Here is a 24,642-nt window from a genome sequence, read left to right on the forward strand (position 1 = left end):
TAAAATTATGTGCTGGACTAGTACCTTTGCCTTATGTGTATGATGCACTTAATAAATGAGCTATCCAAGAAAAACTTTCAAGCTATCATAACAGCTTTCATTCTGGTAGTACCTCTCTCAACTTTAAAACCCAACAGGAACTCTTCTTGAGGAAGCTGACAACAACAGGGATATTCTCGAAATAAATCTTGTGGCTAAATCGTTCAATAGAAGATACCCTTCACATAAGTGCCAATCTACCAAGGTATGTACAAGACCTGTATAGTTGAGAAGTAGGAGAAAGGTGCTGGTGATACTGCAGTGGTTAAAGATTATTTGCCAAGCCTGGGCAGTTTACTTGCCAAGAGCATTACACACGGAAGTCTTGGGTTCAGCTCTTTATTTCTGCTGACTGAGTATGTTAAGTAAAAATTCTGAACTGGAATAGTTTGAGTGAAAAGTACACACTACAACATGATAACTTATAGAAAATGAACTTAATGTGTCCATGGTATTCCACATTAGAGAGAAGAGAGAAGCTATACATGAAACCAAGTTGTAGGAAGCAATGGTCAAAAGATTCTTGAGTACTACTTCAAATAATGATGTTAGATGGGAAATTTTCAAGAATACCTGCACAATTAGGCCCTGTTTTATTCATAATAGTCAACATCTACTATCTGCCCACAAACAAATTCTGTATGATGGACCCTTTACACTAAACAACTATTTGAACAAGAGAATGGGGAAACTACTTATGGAATCAGACTGAGTAATGAGGAAAAACTTTGGCATTTTAATTTTACTATTTTTCTGAGCACATATAAAACAAAAGCATCTCTCTCTCTTTCTCTCTCCCTCTCTATCCTAACATTTATCCTGTCATAGAGGGTCAACTGTTTTCATGATTTAGCAGATTTATTTTATAATTTTGTGGCCAAACACCATTACTGTTGCTACAGTTGTCAGTTAGCCTAAGAGAGAGAGGATGTGTACTATCTGTCTGTGAAGGGCATAAACTTCGTTCTGTGAGTTAACGAATTTTAACTTCTGGTGTGTCTTAACTGGCCAGCCTAGCATTTGCCTACACAAGTCTGGACACTTCCTACAAACCTCACTCAAGCTGGCTAGTTTAACATATCAGAGGTCATTAATCAATTATGTGGATTCAGTCTGAGTCTCGCTCATATCCGTGTCTCACAAGTTAGCGTGCTGAACATTAAGCTATATGAGCAGGGCCTATAAAACAACGTAATAATTAATAAAAGTAACACATAATTCAATCAAAAACAAATGTACACATTCATAAAACCATGAATAAAAACCAATTAAGACATGTACTGCACCCAATGAGAAATCATAAAAAAATGACCTCAGTATTTGGAACCATATTAATAATATGCATGGTTTGCAATACATCAGGTGTGAGATATTTGTCTTTGAATAACTCCAAAAAGAGTAGGTGCAATAGAACCAAACTATATTAAGAACTACCTAACAAAATAAATTAAATTCGTACAGCAATAAATAATATTATTGGATAAATTAGCAAATACTTCATAACTAGTCACTAAATTTTTATACTTATTAATCATAAATCATTTAAGAAGCTATGCAGCATCGTCAAGTGACAGTTTTGGTTTCTTGTTCAGTAGCATTGCTCTAACAATCAAAATTGTCACTGATTTTGGAGTAAAAGTGCCTGAATATATCAAAATTAATTAATACTAAAATTTAGTGACTGGTTACAAATACTTTGCTTATGTATAGTTTTAACAAACAATCAAAGATTCTGACCGTGTGAAAATGGGTGTGTGTAAAATAAAGTTGTTCCAAACAATGGAAAGTCTGGGATAGAATAACAAAAACATGGAAACGCCAGATTGCTACTTACCACATAGGAGAGGTGTTGAGTCATAAACCGACACAATGAAAAAGAATGCTAGAAATATTTCAGCTATTGGACAATGTTCTCCTTCGAAAGTAAAAAACTCACACATTCATAAAAGAGCAACTCACTCTGTCTCTGGGTGCTAAGGCCTATCTTCCCAGCCTTAGTGGCCAGAGACAGTGACCATGTGTGTGAGTTGTTCTTGTGTGAATATGTGTGTGTTTTCTACTCACTTGCTCTATGTGGTGAGGAGCACTCTATGCTTCCCATATTGTTGTTATAAACTTGGTTCAGAGAGATATGATGATTAGCAATTGAATCATATCAAACCAATTTTCAAATTTTCCTGTATATATGTGAGCATTGGCTTCTTACTTACTCTCTGCACACTGTGTATTATTAAAGTGCTTTTGCTTGTTTGAGTGGGACCAGTACGATTTCTCATTTCCAGCTCTTTGAGAGCTGAATCAGTGACAGCTTCACCACCATTTGTTAAGTTCTCTGCAAAAAAGATGGAAACTTCAGGTCTTATGATGAAATACTATTCTAAAATGCTGTCTGCTATGTGTATTCTTTAAGACTGAAGATACTCTGAAATAAATGTTAGAATTTATAACACATTAGGCTGTTTATGTTAACAAATAAATGAACTGAAGTTAATCATCTGATGAAATCAGTTTCTTACTACCTAACTACAAGAGGATGAGCACACAACCATATATTGAGTTAATGGCTTGACTCCTGACCTTGGTGCCTGGTTTTGCACTGTTGCATTGCACCCTAGTGAAATTCTTTTAAATCATGAAAGCCCAGTCTAATAAACAGCCAAGGAATAAATTGCAAATCAGCACTAAATGTGAAACATTAAACAAGATGAAATAGGAATAGTCCTTCAGAACAAATATGTACCCAGACACCAATACTAAGACTGACCCTCAATTTTATTTAGCCTGAGAAGCAAGTCCTATTGAATGGTGGCCTTATACAGGATAATATTACACACACTGAAAGAAATAAGATTTGAAATAGCAGTGCTATCAGTGCAAACAGAGTGTACAAAGGTAATGTTTAACTTGTACCAATGGCATTATGAAGTGCTCCAGATTGTTTTACTGGAAAAATTCCCCACATTTAACAATTCATTCAAGTCTCTCTCAATAACTAATTCACCAAAAACAAAGTTCAGTATCTTAAGTCCATATTAGCACACAATGAAGTTGCAATGAAATGACTATGTCCAAATTAACTGCACACTAAGCTACCACTTAACACACACAGCTCATAGGCTGCACAAGATCTTAACACGTTACCTCACCAAGAACACTGACCAAAAGACAATAAGTATTCCAATTATATACATTATATCTTTGAACAACTGCACATGAATATAATTTCATTACAGGTAAATATCACCAAACAATCAACTTTAAGTTACATTTCACAATTCATATAAATGGAATGGCAATTGCTAGTCAAATGTGCTACTTTATTCTCTCTTGCTGATTTCACACTATATTGTTCAAATAACTTCCTTACACCTGCTAATTCCCAAATTACTTGTAAAATAAACATAAACAATTAAAAACAGTAGAACAAATAATTCATGCATAGACTAACCTACTTGTGTAGCTTCACAGAACTCTTCATATTGGAACTCAATAATAACAATTCAGTATTTTATTTATAACAAATTGCTGGTTTGTTGGTATGTCTAATATGCTGATATTGTAGCTGATTTCAATAACTAGAAAAATAGTGTATCATATTCATACAAAACATATCTGTTTTATTTGTTGTTTTTTTTATAAACAATTTTACACATGAACATCAATAACTTTAATTCTATTTGTTATATAAATTTGGCACTAATTTTACTGGACTCTTATCTTTATTGCAGTTTCAATGCTGTAATCAGATTTTCTGTAGCTTTACTGTTTACAGTGAATATATTAGCTTTAGTTTTTGACACAGTCACAATCTCACCATATTGCACAGTATTCATAATCATGTGGTGGCTCAGTTTTACTCTTCGTCCCCCTCCAGGGAAACCTAGGTGGCTTCCGCTTACTGGCACACTAGATACATGCCCAACTCCTTGCTTGGCTTGTTCCAGCCCACTGGATCTCTGGATGGCTTGTTCCAGCCCCTTTGAACTCTGGATGCCTCTCTCTTCCCTATCTTTGCCCAGTCACTACACTGCCACTTCTCAGCTACATATCACTCAACCAAACCTTCCATCTCTGATCAGTTTATGTTACAACCTATGCTTGTAACATTACTAAATAATTATTGAAGGCAACAATAATTCATAAAAGATAGTATTCCTCATTATTTGTTGCATATCAACCTCATCTCATGTTCCACACTTCATGTCATATGACTCAAGTCATACTCTCTATTCCAAATGTCTAGAGTGTTTTTGTACCTCACAAAAAGGAAGTTCATTTTTGATTAAGGTAACTAGATTATAGACCTTGAGTGTCCCCCTACCTATTAAGTTTTTTAAAAATATATATCTGGTAGGGGGCATATATTTATCATTGCTCCTATATCTGGACTTTACATTTTACACAGTTCTCTTGTAATTTACTTTGCATGCACTCACTGTGCATCTTTCTGCATTTTGATAAGATGTTGTTAATAAGTATCTTCAACTATGACATCATAGTTCCGAATTATGACACTGGAGGTGAGGCACTTGTTAAACTAATGTGTGGGCTATGTAATTGCTGTCTTGGTACAAAACAGCCATTTTCTGTACTACTTTATCAAGATTAGAGTCAGAGCTAATTAAAATTCCACTTGATTAAAACTAGGGACAGAACCAGCCAAAAGTTAATAAAATTACTAATGTAAATTCTACATACCTTGTGTATCTGGTCTTGAGAAAACTGTTTTTGTTGTTGTTATTACACCACCTGATGGTGAAACAGTTCTCAGTGTTTCTTTCAACTTGTATGGTTTGTCGCCCAAAAGTGGAATATCAGGTCCTTCAATGAACAAGAACTGAAAGAGTTCAAGAACACATGAAGAACTGAAAAAAGTCTCCAAAAACATGAAATAATATATGCAAAGACAAGTTAAACACAATTTATTTATTTGAATGCTCTTAATTGCTCTACTCACTACCTGCTAAACTGAACACCAGTAACAACAATGTTTGTTCTTAGTAAGCAATTGGTTTGTGAAGAGAATGGTAAGTTATAACACAAATCCGTCAATATTTCGACAAAACTCTCTCCATATAGTGAAGGGGCTATTTACGAGTGCTGGTGTGATATCCTTGGGTCCAATATTACACACTTCCTTTAGTAAAATAATTTAATTGTATAGATAAAAAATCTACTCACCAAGCAGTGGCAGAACATGCACATAAAAGAAGGTTATAGTTTGGCAAGCTTTTGGTGCCAGTGGCTCCTTCTTCAGGCAGAAAGGTTGAAGAGGAAGGAAGAGGGTTAAGGAAAAGGACTGGAGAGATCTAGGAAAAGGGGAGATTTCAGGAGAGACACTCATAACTGTGGGTCATGGGAGACTTACCTGATGGGATGGGAAGGAAAGACTGATTGATGGGGACTGCATTGGAGATTACTGATTAAACATCATGCATGGGTTATAAGAGTGAAAAGCTAAGTACATAGTATGTAATAGAAGTCGGAGGGGGCAGTGAAAAATATATGGGTAATACATTAGAAAACTAAAATGGAGTGAAGAAAAGAGTAGTTACTGTGAAGAAATGCTGAGATGGAAGAAAGTAACATAAATTAAGGTCTGATGGACGGCAAAAAGCAAGGACATGTTGTAACGCTAGTTCCCACCTGTGGAGTTCTGAGAAACTGACATCTGAGGGAAGAATCCAGATGATGTGTATGGTAAAACAGGCACCAAGGTCATGACTGACATGTTGTAGAGCATGCTCTGTAACAGGATATTGTATTTTGCCAGTATACATCCTCTGCCTATGCCCATTCATCCTAATAATTTGGTGGTAGTCATGCCGATGTAAAAGGCCAAACAGTGCATATGTAACAGTTGGTATATGAAGTGTTGTTTCACAGGTGGCTCTCCCTGTATAGTATATGTTTTGCAAGTTACAGGGCTGGTATAGGTGGTAGTAGAAGGATGGACAGGCCAAGTCCTGCAGTGGAGAAAGTCACAGGGGTAGGAGCCATACGGTAGGGAGATGGGTGCAGAAGGAGCATATGGTCTGACGAGAATATTGCGGAGATTGGAAGGGCGACAAAAAGCTATACTAGGTGTGATGGGCAAAATCTCAGATGATTTTAGGAAGTGATGGTCTTTTCAAAGTAGCTGATCAATACATTCCACACCGAGTGATCAGTGGAGTGCTCCGAAGTTGTTTTTTGGAGGGATGAGCAGTACCAGGATTGGATGGGATGGTTCAGGAAATCCGCTTTTGAACTAGGATGGTGAGATTATTATGTCCAATGAAGGCTGAGGTGAGAATAGTGGTGTATTGCTGTAAAGATTCTACATACGAACAAATATGTTTGCCTTGAATGCCAAGGCTGGATAGGATGGAACATTTGACATGGAGCTACTGGCCCTGAAAGCTAGCCTAATTATAACCTCCTTTTACATTTGTGTTCTGCTGCCGCTTGGTGAGTAGATTTTTTATCTCTCCAATTAAATTATTTTGTCAAAAATTAATTGTTTTCCTTGTTACACTTCTTTTAGTGGTAGATCTTGGGGTGGGGAGAGATAAGTGAAAATGGCCAAAAAAAATCACTTTTTGAAAACTGCTACCCTTAGTATCTATAGAATATTCTCTGATAGTTTCACGTCTCAAATAATATTAGAAACGAGTTAAGACTAATAAAATCTGAGAGCCTGCAAGTTGTGTGTCACATACACTTTTGCTGGACACCAATGACTTTGTTTACAGTCTGTGGAATTACAAAAGCAGTAAGTTTTATCTTTGATTTCAGCTTTATGCAAAGACTTCTATAGGCAACAGACTACTTTTTGTTTCTTAATGAATTTGGCCAATTGTAGACCATTCAGAACCTAAGACAAAAGGACAATTTTCTTCTTCTTATCTTCTCAGAGCTTCTTCATGTGTTTGCCGATGGCCAGCTTCTTTTTGTTTGACATCACCCACCTAGGTTGTGAATTTTGTTATTAGACAGGAAATTTTGCAGTACTGATCAGTAGCCTGAAACATTCCCTGTCCTGTAAGGTGTCTTCTGTGACATTAAGTTTGCTCAAGTCCTTTCTTGTCTCTTCCAGGTGTTTTTTAATTCGAAAATGAAATTGAAAATTTTCTTCATTAGCCTATTGTCATTCATTCTGTACATATGGCCATAAAACTTTAATCTCCTCTTATTGTGACTGTGACTGTTCCTATGTTTCTGTGTAGATCTTAATTTCTCCTCTTCATCCAGTTGCTATCATTGTTCTTTTGTGGTATTAACATTTTTCTGAGTATTTTCCTTTCCTTCTATCTTTCTTTTCCAGTTCTTCTTGTTTACCCTTCCATTCAGTGTTGGGCATTCAGATCCATAAAGTGCTTCCAGTTTAATTACTGTTGTGTGCTGTTTAATTTTTGCCTGGAATAATACTGAACTTTTATTATATCAGTTTGTGTGAGTTTGTATGCTAATTCCTTTTTCTTTGATCTTACTTTACTTGTGATGTGATCTAAGCAATTTGATTGTATGCAGCCTCCCAAATACTTACACTTACCAGCTCTTTTGATGTTCCTATGTGTGTTTGTATGTACTTTTTTTTTTGTTGTGTTTATGTTGAATGTAGTCTGTTTTCTCAGACGATATTTGTAGCCCAATTTTAACTTCAGTTCTGTGAAGTGCTTATATCACTTTCTTTGCATTTGGTTTGTTCTTAGAAATTACTGCAATATTGTCAACAAAAGTGAGATGTATCACCTCAGATCTTCCTCTTCCTTGTCCTATATGGATTCCTTCAATGTTTTTCTCTTGTAGTTTTTTCATCCCCCTCTATCATGACCATGTCTAAGACCAGATTGATAAGAATCAGTGAGAGCCCATTGCCCTGCCAAACATCTTTGCTAATTCTGAAGGATACAGAAACCTCTCCTAGAAATTTAACTTTCGAAGTTGTGTCTTTGAGTGTCTGTTCAACTACCTGTCTGGTGGTTTTGTTGACACCCGTTTCTTCCAGTGCTAGGAATACTGGCTCTCTGTTTGCTTGTCTGTTGGTCTACATAATCATAGGCTTTTTTCAAATCAATGAATGTAACAACTGTGTTAAGGTTCCACATTGTTCTGATCCTGAGGATAGCTTTGAAGTTAAAAATTTGCTCTGGGCATGATCTATTTTTCTGAACCCTGCTTGGTACTCACCAAATGTGTCTTCTGCATGATCTTTTACTTTACTCAGTAGAGCTTTGGGTATAATTCTGTAGGTGACTGGAAGCAGAGATACATCTCAGTAATTGTTTGTGTCTGTCCTGTCACCCTTCTTGAGTAGCAGATGGATTATGGCTTGTTTCCGGTTATATGGTATTCTTCCTGTCTTCCAGCAATCTTTAATACCCTCGAATAGTTTCAGCTGCCCACTTTCCTCCACACCTCAGCTAATATCCCTTTTTCACCTGGCACATTGCTGTTTTTCAGCTGGCCAATGTATTGTTCAATTTGATACAGTGATGGTGGTTCTGCATGTGGCTTTTTCTTTTGAGGCTGTCCGAAAATTAGTCATCATGTTGGTTCCTTGCAGTTTAGAAGATTTTTTAGGTATTTTGCTAGTAACTCATTGTTGTCTTTGTTGTTGGTAATCAGTTTGCCTTTAAATCTTTGAAGTATAGGCTCATTGGCTTGTAGCCTGTTATTTCTTCTTTGAAAACTTTATAGAAATCCCTAGTGTTGTTCTGTCTGAAAACTGTATCTACGTTCTCAATTTTTTTTTTTTTTTTATATTTACATTTCCATGTTCAAATAATTTTTGATACCTGTTTTCTGATCTCAATGAATGTGTTCCAGCCTCTCTCCATTTTGTCAGAGTTCCATTTTTTTCCAAGCTGTTAGTCAATGCGCTATCGCTTCATCACATATCTTATTCCAATACATATGTTTGCTTCTTCTTCATTGTTGTTCTAGTTCTTTCACCTTTTCTATCATTGCTTCTCTGATTTCATACCAAGATGTTGATGAATATTTTAATTTTCATGTGACTTGGACTGTTGTTACCCAAGCATTCTTCCAGTTGCAAATGATATTTGTTAGTTATGTTCACATTAAAAAGGCTTTAATAAAGCAAAAATATAAAGCACAAATCTGATGGGAATAAGTATACTGAAAGCAATGACAGAAATAAGTTCAGTGTCCGAATGAAACTCTGCTATCATCATTGTCATAGAAGATAGGAAGCGATTTGAAAATACTGGCTGCCAATATCAATGGTGGCAAACAATTTCAAACAATGATGTAGATACTTCTGGACTTAGATCATCTTTCTTATGCTTTGTGTAAACAGAATAAAAGTACAGAAATTTAGTGTGTGTAGGAAATAGCAGGTGTCTTTGACATCGTCTACGAACACTATGGTTATACTGTAAAACCCCATTCTTACGTTACCGCATCTTGCATTTTCCTGCTTTTGAAGTTCATTTTTATTGAGTCGAACAGAAGTCCTGTTCTCTTAATACAATGCTCGCCCATCATTGATAATTATGTGTTACAACATTTCCCACATTTGAAGTTTTCTTTGACATTATCATGACATTTAACTTTGATTTTCAGACAGATTTCTGCAAAAAGTGTATTGTATTCCTGTTCAAAGTTAGCCTCAGAACAAAGCAGAAATGCTGACTATAAGTATAGTGATGATCATCTAGCATAGTGTTAGCATGGTAAGCAAGATTTTCATTGTCAGTGAGTTCGGTCACTGCCATCTGTGTTACAGGTTCGCAGAGCTTGAAAGGGTGGGAAAGTATGCTGAGTCACTGACTTAATGATGATTGTGACTCTAATAGCAACCTTCCTTCTGCTCAGTGGGTTGTATTACACACAGTTTTTGAAGATGGCTGTCTCTATAATGGGTTTTCATTAATCATTGTTACTTCCATGTGAAATACGATAATCCGTACTAGGTGCACAATCTTAGGTTGGTATGACCTGTCAGATGTAAACATTCCTCCTCAAGATGCCCCAGAACATGATGACAATTTCTGACCTCTTTCTCACCCAAGATGTCCCTGAACCAAGTGATCCCTTGTCAGCCACAACTGTAGATTTCGTGCCTACTGTTCTCTCTTTATGAAGACTGCCAAATTTAGTGTTTTAACCAATATTGTGATCCAAGTTCTATTTACCATAATTTTATAATGATTATCAATATTATTATTATTGATAATCATTATAAAATTATGGTAAATTAAACTTTTAACACAATATTGGTTAAAACACTAAAGTGGTCAGTCTTTGTACACACAGAACAACAGGCACAATATCTACATCTTATCATGTTTCCTATGCTTTCCTGTATTTTACACTTTCCTGCATTTTACACTTTTGGGGCAGTATGCTGAGAAGTGTAAAAAGAAGATTTTACCGTATTTGTTCCAAGCAGACATCCAAGAGTGTTCCTGTAGAATTTATTATCACTTTGAGATTTGTATACAGAAAGAAATGTTATGCATTGTTTGGTATTATGAACATGCCTCCACCATTTGCAACACTAGACAGTTTGAACAATCATATTTAAAAACGCATCACTAGTACAGCTTAATGGATCATCATAAAGAGCTGTCAAAGAAGTAATTATTAATAAGGAATTGGAGATGAAGATGGCCATGAAATCATAATAGACATCAGTGTGTCTGTGGATGGGACCCGAATGAATCAAGGGCACACATCTCTGTATGGTATTTTGTCTGTGATAAGTACTGACAATGGCAGAAACTTTCAACACTCATTTCTCAAAATGAAAATGTTTCAATGTAAAGGAATGCTTTTCTATCTTTTGGTATTACACACCTCAAATTTTCAATGAATGTACATGGTATGTACATAAACTGAGAAGAGGGCTCCATCATCATTCCCTATTGTAAACACGAGATCACAAGTAATTCTCATCCATTTACAACAGTGGCTGCAAGAAACTGGGATAATCACAACTAGAAGAGTTGATTGTGGTGCTCCATAGATGTGCCACACTCTCAGCTTCGAAGAGGATGTCTTTCACCATGTAGAAGAGCACCTGACAACAAGTATTTGGTACACTGCCATACTATGGGCTCCTGTAGAACACACAGGTAAGAGTTCACTGTCTCCACTATGTGAACTGCAAAATGGGAAATATGGAAATTATTCTATCTTCAGATTTATTTTACACCTGAATGGTATATTTCCAGACATGGGTTCCTTACATACTAAGTCCCCTCTGCAACCCCTAGAAGCCTGTTATAAGAATTGTGGAACAGCTTTACATAATGAAGTACTATTTGATAAAAACTGCACATATATCCAGCCAGAGCTTGACAATATTTCAATGTGGTACAAACTTGCTGCAAACATTCAGAAATGAAAAAAAATTACACTTCTTTGAGAAGTGCAAAAATATAGCAACCTATGACTACAAAAGTGATGAGTCCCAATTGGTATCAGACAACTCACTCAAATACAGGAGTGTAACAATTTGTGGGAGTAAGAAGTAGAATGATTATATAGGTTCAATCATTGGTAAAAAAAAAAGTGCCATACTTTGGATCACTGATAGAACACTGGGAAAACGTAGTTCATCTACGAAGGCTATTTCTAACACAAAAGTTGTGTGATCTCTCCTAGAATATTCTTTGAGTGTGTGGGACTCTACCAATTAGGACTAATACAGGATAATGAATGTTTACACAGAAGGTTAGTACAAATAGTCACATATTTGTTCATTTTGCATTAGAGCATCATGGAAATGCCGAAAAAACCTGAACTGGCATACCCTTGAACACACATGTCAATATTATCCCGTGAAGCATACCAACTAAGTTTCAAGAACCAGTGTTCAATGAGTAATCCATGAGTACAACACCTCTGCCTCCCCCCCCCCCCCTCCCCAATACAACACTCCTATAGGAACCACAAACGTGTGATAGGTTAATTACAGCGTGTACAGGAAAGTTTATAAACCATTTTTCTTTGTTTCAAATGTGAATGGAATGGAAATAAAACCTAAGATATGGTACAATGGAAATACCTGTACAATATGACATACCAAATTCAGTGATCAGTGATTATTTTGATTGCAAGCGGTGTTTGATTTGCATAAGCAGTAGCACACATGTAGGTGAGTGTGTCTCTGACAAGTAGTCATGGACATGTCAGTGGCTTGTGTACACAGCACGGCTGGACAGCGCAGCAGTGGCAGTCACGTGCTACTTTCAAGATTCAAATGAGGCATGTGTGGTGTCTGTTCCGCTATCAGCACATGAAGACTACATTAATATTGTTCATGCTAGCACACCTGCAGCATAAACTATTATAGGTGCAGAGAAGCATGATATGGCATGTTAAAAAGGAAATGACAACCATTTTTCTGTAATTAATGTGTGAGGGGAGTTACAGTGCTGAAAAGACTTATGTCACTGATATCCAGTAAAGAAACATTAAGCTTCTGGCCAAAGTCTTCACTAGAAAATAAAAACATGCATTAATTCACAGGAGAAAGTGCAGCTTACATACACATGACTGCTACCTCTGGCTTCTCAGACCAGACTGAAACTGGTATGCATTGAATGGGAACAATAATCCATAGTGAAGCGGAGAAGAAGAACCGATAGCAGGGTATGGGCGGGGAAAGAGGAAACAGGGCTGTCTCTACAGCACGATGTGTGCATGTGTGTGCAGGTGGGTGGGTGGGAGGGGGGTGGGGGTGGGGAGGAGTATGCAGAAAGCAGAGGAGCAGAGAAGGGAAAAGGTTGGTGGGTGGGTTAGAAGAGGGCACAATGAGGGTGGGGGCATGAGTTGGGAGGAGGTGACAGGACAGAGGGGGTGGAAACTGTTGAGCAGAGGGTGCAGGTCAGTAGGTAGCCATAGGGTGAGGCCAGGATGATTTCAGAAGCAATGCTACTTCCAATCCAGACCCCGTGCCTCAGGTATCACATCCCTGTGGAAGACGCAGATGCAAGACCTGCCCAATTCACCCATCCAGCAGTCCTGTCATAGACTTATCCTACCTGATCAGAGAGCAGGCCACCAGTGAAAGTAACATGTTATGTACCAGATCTGCTGCAATCATTGCTCAGCTTTTTATATTGGTATGACCACCAACGAGCTATCCACTCAGATGTATGGCCACTGCCAAACTGTGACCAAGAGCAAAGTGGGCCTGCACAACTTGCAGGTGAACACAACAGGCTTGATTTCAAAGGCTGCTTCACAACACAGGCCATCTGGATCTTCCCTCTACCACTAGATTTTCTGAACTGTGCAGTTGGGAGTTATCCTTACAACACATGCTCCATTCCTGAAATTTTCCCAGCTTCAACTGACAGTAATCTGCTGTCCCCACACACTTCACCCATTACATTCCACCCTCTCTGTCCTATCAGCTCTTTCCAACTCATGACCCCAATCTTAGTGTGCATTGCTCTCTGCCAATGCACCCGCCAGTCTTTTCCTCTTCTCTGTTCCTCTTCTTTCCACTCCGTTTTTGTTCTCCCAGTCTCCTGATGCTGCACTACATAGCCCTGTCTGCACGTTCTGCCAGGCACACTGTTTCCTTGTCCCCCCCCCCCCATTTGTACGCCACTATCTCTCCCCTTCTCCACTCCACTATAGGGTGTTGCTACCGTTCAACACTTTCCAGTTTCAGTCTGGCCTGAGCATGCAGAGATAGCGGTCGTGTGTGTGAGGTATGCTTGCTTGTGTGAATGCATGTGTGTTTTTCTTTTATGATGAAGGATCTGAGAAAAAGCTAAATGTGTAACTGTCATTTCATTGTGCCTGTCTGCAACTCAATATGTTGTCTTTATGGTGAGGAGCAGTCTACCATTACCATAGTTGCTGATATTTCAACCTGGACTTTCCAATTTTTGAAATTCAGTACTTTTATAATACCTGATCTTGTGGCCCCCATGAACCATGGACCTTGATGTTGGTGGGGAGGCTTTTGTGCCTCAGCCACACAAATAGCTATACCATAGGTGCAACCACGACACAATGGAGGGGTATCTGTTGAGAGGCAAGACAAACATGTGGTTCCTGAAGAGGGGCAGCATCATTTTAAGTAGTTGCAGGGGCAACAGTCTGGATGATTCATGGATCTGGCCTTGTAACATAACCAAAACGGCCTTGCTGCACTGGTACTGTGAACGGCTGAAAGCAAGGAGAAACTACAGCCATAATTTTTCCCATGGGCGTGCAGCTTTACTCTATGGTTAAACGATGAAGGTGTTGTCTTGGGTAAAATATTCCAGAGGTAAAATAGTTCCCCATTCAGATCTCTGGGCAGGGATTACTCAGCAGGACGTTGTTATCAGGAGAAACAAAACTGGCATTCTACGGATCAGAGCACAGAATGTCAGACCCCTTAACTGAGCATGTAGGTTAGAAAATTTAAAAATGGAAATGGATAGGTTAAAGTTAGATATAGTGGGAATTAATGAAGTTCGGTGGCAGGAGGAACACGACTTCTGGTCAGGTGAATACAGAGTTATAAATACAAAATCAAATAATGGTAATGCATGAGTAGGTTTAACAATAAATAGACAAATAGGACCATGGATAAGCTGCTATGAACAGCATAGTGAAGGCATTATTGTAGCTAAGATAGACATGAAGCCCACACCTACCACAATAGTACAAGTTTATATGCCAGCTAGCTCCGCAGATGATGAAGAGATTGAAGAAATATATGGTGCGATAAAAGAAGCTATTCAGATAGTTAAGGGAGGCAAAAACTTAACAGTCATGGACGACTGGAATTCAATTGAAGGAAAAAGAAGAGAAGGGAAAGCAATAGGTGAATATGGACTGGGGGTAAGGAATGAAAGAGGAAGCCACATGGTAGAATTTTGCATGGAGTGTAAGCTAATCATAGATAACACTTAGTTTAAGAATCATGAAAGAAGGTTGTATTTGGGGAGGAGGAGTGGAGACACTGGAAGGTTTCAGATGGATTATATAATGGTAAGACAGGGATTTAGCAAACAAGTTTTAAATTGTAAGACATTTCCAGGGGCAGATGTGGACTCTGACCACAATTTATTGGTTGCGAACTGTAGATTAAAACTGAAGAAACTGCAGGAAGGAAGAAATTTAAGGAGATAAATGGAAAGAACCAGATGTTGTAGAGAGTTTCAGAGAGAGCACTAGGGAACAACTGACAAGAATGGGGGAAAGAAATACAGTAGAAGAAGAATGGGGTAGCTTTGGGAGATGAAATAGTGAAAGCAGCAGAGGATCAAGTAGGTAAAAAGACCAGGGTCAGTAGAAATATTTGGGTAACAGAACAGACATTGAATTTAATTGATGAAAGAAGAAAGTATAAAAATGCAGTAAATGAAGCAGGTGAAAAGGAATACAAATGTCTCAAAAATGAGATCGACAGGAAGAGCAAAATGGCTAAGCAGGGATGGCTAGAGGACAAATGTAGGATGTAGAAGCAAATATCACTAGGGGTAAGATAGATACTGCATTCATGAAAATTAAAGAGACCTTTGGAGAAAAGAGAACCACCTGTACAAATAACAAGAGCTCAGATGGAAAACCAGTCCTAAGCAAAGAAGGGAAAGCAGAAAGGTGGATGGAGTACATAGATATCTATACAAGGGCAATGTACTAGCAGGCAATATTATGGAAATGGAAGAGAACATAGATGAAGATGAAATGGGATATATGATACTGAGTGAAGAATTTGACAGAGCACTGAAAGATTTAACTCAAAACAAGGCCTCAGGAGTAGACAACATTCGCCTAGAACTACTGATAGCCTTGGGAGAGCCAGCCATGACAAAACTCTTCCATTTGGTGAGCAAGATTTATGAGACAGGCAAGACTTCAAGAAGAATATAATAATTCCAATCCCAGAGAAAGCAGGTGTTGACAGGTGTGAAAGTTACTGAACTATCAGTTTAATAAGTCACAGTTCCAAAATACTAACATGAATTCTTTACAAACAAATGAAAAATCTAGTAGAAGCTGACCTTGGGGAAGATCAGTTTGGATTCTGCATAAATGTTGGAACACTTGAGGCAATACTGACCCTTCAACTTATCTTAGAAGCTAGGTTAAGGAAAGGCAAACCTACGTTTATAGCATTTGTAGACTTATAAAAAGCTTTTGACAATGTTGACTGGAATACTCTCTTTCAAATTCTAAAGATGGCAGGTGTAAAATACAGTGAGCGAAAGGCTATTTACAATTTTTACAAAAATCAGATGGCAGTTGTAAGAGTTGAGGGGCATGAAATGGAAGCAATGATTGAGAACAGAGTGAGGCACGATTTTAGCCTATCCCCAATGTTATTCAATCTCTATATTGAGCAAGCAGTAAAGGAAACAAAGGAAAAATTTGGAATAGGAGTTAAAGTCCATGGAGCAGAAATAAAAACTTTGAAGTTTGCCAACAACATTGTAATTCTGTAAGAGACAGCAAAGGACCTGAAAGAGCAGTTGAATGGAATAGACAGTGTCTTGAAAGGAGAAAGTAAGATGAACATCAACAAAAGCAAAATGAAGATAATGGAATGTAGTCAAATTAAATCTGGTGATGCTGAGGGTATTAGATTAGGAAATGAGACACTTGAAGTAGTAAATGAGTTTTCCTATAATTGGGGAGCAAAATAACTGATGATGGTCGAAGTAGAGAGGATATAAAATGTAGACTGGCTATAGCAAGGAAAGCATTTATGAAGAAGAGAAATTTGTTAACATCGAGTATAGATTCGTGTGTCAGGAAGTATTTTCTGAAAGTGGAGTGTAGCCATGTATGGAAGTGAAACACGGACAATAGGCAGTGTTGACAAGAAGAGAACAGAAGCTTTTAAAATGTGGTGCTACAGAAGAATGCTGAAGATTAGATGGGTAGATCATGAAACTAATAAGGAGGTACTGAACAGAATCGGGGAGAAGAGGAATTTGGAGCACAACTTGACTAGAAAAAGGGATAGGTTGGTAGGACATGTTCTGAAGCATCAAGGGATCACCAATTTAGTACTGGAGGGAAGCATGGAGGGTAAAAATTGTAGAGGGAGACCAAGAGATGAATACAGTAAGCTGATTCAGAAGGATGTAGGTTGCAGTAGTTATTTTGAGATGAAGAGGCTTGCACAGGATAGAGCAGCACGGAGAGCTGCATGAAACCAGTCTTTGGGCTGAAGATAACAACTAACAACAACAATAACAACAACAAGCTTCCCAGTGAATCAACTGTTTGCACTGTTCTCGAGTGTCCAGAAAGATGCAGTTGTCTTTGTACCATGATATTTCAACAGTGTACCTTGCAATTATCTTCAGGTGATGCCCACAGAATGAGGTTTTTGCTACATCCTGCCTCCTTTGCACTGTGATCATTCCACATCCATTCCTCCAATATTCAGTCACATGCCATGTTGTTGGAGTGGTGGAGGGACAGAATTGCTGAAGAGTGGGCTTGAACCTCAGACCCTCTGTAGACCCCATCAAGCATGGAAGTGGCTCTCGGCCGATGCTGTGATTTTAGTTGGCTGAGTGCTGGGTCCCAAGCTTTGCTTAGTGTGGAACCAGTGTCTCTGTTGATCACTCCCCAGCGTCTCATATTTCAATGCCTCCTTCAGAACATAGTCCCAAAACAATGAGGTCTGTCTCAACACTTCCATTTCTTCATACTTAATTGAGTCCTTTGCAACCATGCACTGTTCTGCAACTGCAGATTTGGTTGGTTTCTTAAGTTTTGTATGTCTTCTATTTGGTTGCACCTTTTTTTGACTGTCCACATGATCTGCCAGATTATGCTTTATGGCATTTACGTAGAATACGGTAAACACCTAGTTCACAGAGCCCCAAGTTGTCTTTCACCATACATAATAGAGTACAGACAGTTGGAGATGGACAGAAAATACATTTAATATTAGGACAAGCGATGATTCTAACGATTTTGTTTGACACTCTGCCAGTGTACGGTAGATAAGCTATACAGAGCTGTGTATTGCACGCCATTTACCCAACTGAGCTCACCTGTGGCCAATTGCTCTGTTTTTCCTGTGGCCAATTGCTCTGTTCTTGCCTGCACTGCAGTTAGTCAAGCTCAACTATTATGGGAACACAACATGCAGTTGAGGTCCACAGCTTGTATGAGGACCTGGCCAAGCCTGAGAGTCAACAGACATTTCAGCAAAAAACACCGATGTGTTCAGGTCAAAAGCAATTCATAATTGTTTTGTTTTCTTGATAGTGCTTTTGGGTTGTTGTACATAATTATGTCCAAAATACATATCAAAGAGCAAAAATCCTCCCAATATCAAAGGATTAGAAAATGTGAGGAAGAGGAAAAAGATGTTTCCCTGAAATCGGAGGAGGGACCTGCAATCACCTGAAGAAATCAGGAGGTAGCATGGTATGGCAATATTTTACCCAGGTTGTAGATCATGAAAATAAATCTGTGGATTTTTTAGACTGTGGTGGCCGATGTACATTATTAGCTTTCTGTGATGGCAGTACCAGTATCCAGTTTGACACTTTAATATCTGCAAAGCTTCTCCTATAGTAATATCAGTAGTAGTAGCAACCTTCTGGCATCAACAAAAACCACTGTCCTTGAAAAGTGTGTAAGATTATGTGCAAGAGATCTGCAGCTATTCAGTGCAGCTACAGGAGAAGGTTTTCAAGATCTTGCACAGGAACAGATAGAAATAGGAGCACAGTAAGCCTTTGCAAGAGCAAAGTATGTGCTTCTTCACCCATCAGCAGTTTTTCAACACGTAAAACAAGTTGCAAATGAATATTGTGTGGCTCTGGGTGATGTATGTGCATGTGTAACTGACATGTGGGCAGATGAGTGCTACACGTATATGGGAGGAAACTGAAGCAAACATGAACAAGTTAGGGATATTTACAAGCCATCTGTCTAACATTATGTTTGTTACTGATCAAGAGACATACGTGAAAAACACACTTGAGAACTAGTGTCACCTTCCATGCAACATCCACTCCCTTAGCTCTGTTCTGTGCTACATCCTTGAGGGTAAATGGTTGCAGAATATTGGCCTAATGTTTACATGTCACTGGAAACAATAGAAAATATCTTAACTTATTTAAAAATGAGTGGCCATGTAAAAGATTCATGCTGCAGTTTACCATAAAGCAGCACATTGATAGTCACTGGAATACTTTGTGTGTCATGCTACAATCCATTTTTATGCAACATGAACAAATTTCTAAAGCTTTACATGACTTCGGGAAAATACACTTGTCTGAGAACAAGCATCTACATTACCAGGTAGTTGACAGTTCAGTTTTCCGAAGTATTTCAAGAGGCTACCAAGGCTATGGAAACTGATAATGGCCCGACACTGCAGCTGCTTGTGCCATGGGTATACCAGCTACAGGGACACTGTGTGGAGACTGTGGTGGACAGCGAGGTAAGCACTCTCATTTATGTAAAATGATGCATATATAAATAAATAAAATTCAATTTTTGGTTATACATTTTTTGACACCCAGAATTGGGTAAGAGATTGTATTTAAATAAGATGGTGTGCCTCAATATTTTCAATCATTTGCAAGAAATAGCACTGCTGAAGAAAAACACCCAGGATCTTTTAAGTGAAAAATTGAAATAAAGCCAATGTATTTGCTTGCATTATTTCTAGTACTGCATCATATGAAGCAACTTCTGATAACAGAGAGAGGTGGCTTGCATTATTTCTAGTACTGCATCATATGAAGCAACTTCTGATAACAGAGAGAGGAAGTGCCAACTGCAGCTATGCAATATATTTATCCTCCATGCAGGTATATTGATATCATTTGTAGAATGTCATACAGAGGATAAAGCCGCTGCATCAGTGCATTCAAAACATGCAAAGAATGTCTTTGCATCATGGGCAAATGAGGAGAAAATTGTCAAAGTTTCCATGTGTATGTTCAAGGGAAAATCAGATGAAGGACAGTCACATTTGGAGTGGTGGAAATCATGGGCAACAGGTTATCCCACACTGTCACAAGTGGCACGAGAAGTTTTATGTACACCTGCCTCTAGTGAGAGAGTATTTAGTAGAGCTGGGCATGTCATTGCTAATACACATAATGGAATATCTACGAAAAATGCGAATGATCTGCTTAGGTTGTACTGCAACAGTAAGTCTCAGAAATTTTTCCATAGCATCCTATTTTTGTTACCATAAATCTCTAACATCTTAATTGCTTGTTTCAGGAATAAATTCATCCAGAAGGTCATTGTAGTGTTGCGAGAAGAATATTTCTTTATTTACTTGGAGCAAGAAAATTTTCAATAAACTCCATATGTCTGTCTTGACTGCAGTTAGTGTTCCTTCATTAATTTAGCTTTTAATTTTAACAAATATATTTGCACCCAACAGATAATTCAGTGACTCCATCATGCAACTTTGATGTCAGGTAGACATTTTTGCAGTTACCTAACAGCAGTGGTTCCTAAACTTTGTCAACTTGTGACCCCCTTTTTCTGTTAACCCACAAGGTCTCATTAAGAAATGAACTGGCTAAATCCTTTCTTGTAATTCATGGCATACAACTTTGAAGTCAGGAAGCATAGAAGTAAAATGCAGTTTCACAATACTGTCAGTGAGAAGTTTGTTTCCATATTTATTTTTTATATGAAGCATGAGAAGGAAAATCCTTTTCACATAAATTTGTGGACAAGACAGGTAATAAAGTTGTTTCTACTTTATTTGATAACATTGGGAATTCCACCTCTAAGCCGAGCCACGAATTTATCCATGACTAAGATTTACAGTGTCTCTGTACCTTAAAGTTACTGAAAATTTCCAGTAACTACTCATTTTAATTTACTATCCATGTTGATTCCAAAATTATTTTCTCTTCCAAGAGATTGTGAATCCAACTGTTATTACTAGACAGAGCAGGGAAATAGTCTCTGAAAGTTTTTTCACATTCCTTCAAATGTTCCTTAATTATGTTCTTGACATTTTCTACTAGGAAATAATGACAGGGTATTGAAGCACTCAATTAATTAGTATTTAAACAGATATCTCAAACTGTAAGCTTTCTAGTGAACGATTCAATATATCCTGCACAGTGCAAAGTTTTTGTTTTGTACTTGAAATAATAAATTTTAAGTGTTGATTTTTAGGTAAATTTGCACCAAATAAGCACAGTTTGAAGCTAGATTTGACTTGGGTAAAGGTGCAGCTGGTGAGAAAAAGATTAGTTTCATACAGTATGAGAACAGGTGTGCCACAAGATAATCACCTAACTTTCATTTGTGTCAATAAAAAAATTTTTCCCATTTCCTCGCACTGTATAGAAAAAGTTTGATAATTAGTAGCACAACCTTTAATAAAATTAACTATTTTCACAGTATCATAAGGTATGAACTCCTTTTAACGTGCACATCACAATACATTGATTTACCAATTACAAGAAATAGAGGAGATTTAAAGAATCATCCTATTGCTGATGTTACAGTCATCCATTAATTTAGTGTAAGACTGGAGGTGAAATACTGCATCAGTAAATAATATGCAAAATAAAAATCTGCTTGCAAATGGGCCAGAGAAATTTTGCTCTGCACCCACAACAGTGTGCAACCCGGTCAGAGCATGACTTGATGAGCAGCCAAGCCACACATTTGCCCAGGCAGACACAGGCTCTGTTGGGGCACCCCACAGCTCAGCAGGCCTCAGTGAAGCTCCACTGGCTGACTGGACAGCACAATTTGAGGCTCACCCAGCTGTCAGGGCTATCATCTCAACCAGGCCGCACAAGCTCAGTGCATACCTCTGATGTCATTGTCTTATCCTCCTTGTCATGTTCTATCTGCTTGGCCTTAACCTTCTATCCGAAAGAATTTTAGATTTGTCTCCTGCCATATCCATTCTTTTTGAATATGTTCTCAGGGCTGTTGAGCTTTCTCGGCAGGCTTTCTTCATCCAATACTGCATGGGGCAGTGTAAGTAGCACATCCTCACACTGTGTTGGATGTTGGCAGCTGGCAGCTGGCAGCGTGGAGATACAAATCAGTGTGGGGAGTGAAAACCTTCAGGAGCTCCCTGCTACCAAATTCACTATGAAGGTAGAAGACAATGACAATATTCCCTTTTTAACACCATAGTTAACTGTAAAATGGACAGCACTATGGTGAACAGTGTGAACAGAAAAGCCAGCCACACTAATCCCGTCCCTTCACCACTCCACCCGACACACACACACACACACACACACACACACACACACACACACACACATGCTCGCGACCGCTACGGTCGCAGGTTCGAATCCTGCCTCGGGCATGGACGTGTGTGATGTCCTTAGGTTAGTTAGGTTTAAGTAGTTAGGTTTAAGTAGTTCTAAGTTCTAGGGGACTGATGACCTCAGGAGTTTAGTTCCATAGTGCTCAGAGCCATTTGAACCAATTTTTTTGATTAACTTTACTCATACCATTGCTGTGTAAAACCAATATTATGCAGCTTGAAAGCACAGTCACTAAGTAGGCTCCACAGATAGCTATCAATGCTCTTAAACCAGGTGCAACCCTGTATGTAAAATTTCTTGACATCATCTTTGAGCACAAACAAGAACAGAATCAATCTGCTAATAAGTTATTTAAAATACTTTATTGTATTGATCAAATATAAAAATATTTTGTATATGTACTTTCCCTCCCTATAACCTTATCAAATTATCTGGGATATCACTGCAGAAATTAATAAACTAATTATCCTAAAAATATTAAAATAAAAATTGTGTGGGATTGGTAAACCAGAGATGTGATTGCATTCTTACACTCTAATGTCCCAGTAAATACTGTTAGCCATAAATTTAATTGAAGAGTCACTTCTCATGAACTGTGAAACATATTGGTACAATACATGAGATAAAACCTATTTTCCCAGACTCTCCTCCTTTTATTTCTTTCTGAGCAGTGTTCTTCTCAAATGTAAGGCATAAAGTTGAAGATCCTTAAGAATTCAGAAGTGAGTTAAAAAGTTATTTTACCACAATTTCTATCAAAATTTACCTGGAAGTCTGAATACTATGATCACAGCTCTCCATTGCGGTTATGTAGAATAATATCCTAAAAGTTAAATTCACTGAAATGAAATGAATGGATGGATAAAGATTAGATCAATAAGATGAAATGACATCAGCCCAAAATATTCAGTTATGTGAATTTATCCCCGTGTGCCATAAATTTTCATCTGCCACAACATATTCAAACATGTTCCTGTTTTCTTAGGTTTTTAGGCTGTTTTCTTAGGTTTTTAGGCAAAGATTTATGTTCTTATATAAACTTGAAGCTTTTGCTAATAAATAAGCAAGACACACTCAGAAGAAGTTGAAAAGCATCTGCTCCTTTTAGCCTTGCTTGCTTTATACACATTAGATTTGTGTCTAACAAATTAAAAAGTGACAACAGAATGAGGTACAAGCAAATAATAAGATTCTTGTGCATATATTTGATTATAGGTTTATTTGATAACTTGTTTCTTTGTTCGTTGGCAGATTTTGGCTTAAAACTTCTGTATATATAAATACACCCAATGAAATACCATTTATTAGTACAATATAAACACATAATCATACTCTTTGACTTTCTTATACATATCTCTATGTTTCTCTCTGTAAAAAAGTATCAAGAAGAGAATGGTAGTACTACTTTTTCTATTGTTTTACAGTTTTTTCCCCAATGACACGCTCTAAACTCAATTTGCATACAGCTACAACAGATCAATTTAAATGCCACTAAATTACATATAAGAGACAAATTAGATTGTTTACATCAAGTTACCTCAACTGTCAATGTTCCAGATACTTCATCCTTCTCATAAGGACGAGACTGCAGGGTTATAACTTGTCTTTGGCTGGGATTAATGAGAAGCTCTTCCATTCCCACAATTCCCAAACCAAGAAATTTTTTACCCTTGTTCACTCTGTCATAGATTTCAAACAACAGTTCTGCTGTATTTGGGCTGAGGTCGCTGTAAAATTGAAAAGAAAGGGAAATATACATTTTTAAACAGAGAACAAGTTCAAAATTTCTGAGATTTTAAAGTTTATTTACAAACCATATTATTGCCCATATACATGTACTATATCAGGGGGTTAGTTTTAACTGATAACTTTGGAGACAAATATCTGTAACAAGTCTTTATCTTTCATTTTTTTCTTTTATCCAACAATTTCATTGAGGGTACTGAAAAGCTGGAAATTCTTTGCAGTAAATGTATTGGTTTGCAATAAATTCAAAGCTACAAACCAATAGTGGCAAATAGAGAATGAGCAGGTTGTGAGAAATTGTGTGTGTGTGTGTGTGTGTGTGTGTGTGTGTGTGTGTGTGTGTGTGTGTGTGTGTGTGAGAGAGAGAGAGAGAGAGAGAGAGAGAGAGAGAGAGAGAGAGAGAGAGAGACAGACAGAGAAAGAGATAATTATGAACTTTTGGCCAAAAGGCCTTCTTCTAAAGAACATTCATGCGAGCACAGCTCACAAGCACATGACCACTGTCTCCGGCCACCAAGTTTGGCAGTCCGGCTTCTGTCGCCAAACGCAATGGTCATGTGTGTGTGAGTTGTGCTTGCATAAATGTGTGTGTGTTGTTATCTTTAGAAGAAGGCCTTTTGGCTGAAAGCTCACATGTTTAGCA

The 24,642-nt window shown here is 37.9% G+C and overlaps 1 protein-coding gene across 4 annotated transcripts in view; it reads right to left on the minus strand.

Moving 5' to 3' along the window:
• The window catches only part of LOC126162853 (phospholipid transfer protein C2CD2L), a 585,870-nt gene that overhangs the window by 91,915 nt on the left and 469,313 nt on the right, over positions 1 to 24,642 (minus strand). For all 4 annotated transcript variants that reach the window (XM_049919629.1, XM_049919628.1, XM_049919627.1 and 1 more), the window contains exons 7-9: positions 23,791 to 23,980; positions 4,738 to 4,876; positions 2,250 to 2,371 (exon numbers count right to left, since the gene is read on the minus strand). In XM_049919629.1, coding sequence (XP_049775586.1) covers positions 2,250 to 2,371; positions 4,738 to 4,876; positions 23,791 to 23,980 — 451 coding nt within the window. The remainder of the gene's footprint in view (positions 1 to 2,249; positions 2,372 to 4,737; positions 4,877 to 23,790; positions 23,981 to 24,642) is intronic.

This window comes from Schistocerca cancellata, chromosome 2 (genome assembly GCF_023864275.1).
Source record: "Schistocerca cancellata isolate TAMUIC-IGC-003103 chromosome 2, iqSchCanc2.1, whole genome shotgun sequence".
Lineage (NCBI taxonomy): Eukaryota > Metazoa > Arthropoda > Insecta > Orthoptera > Acrididae > Schistocerca > Schistocerca cancellata.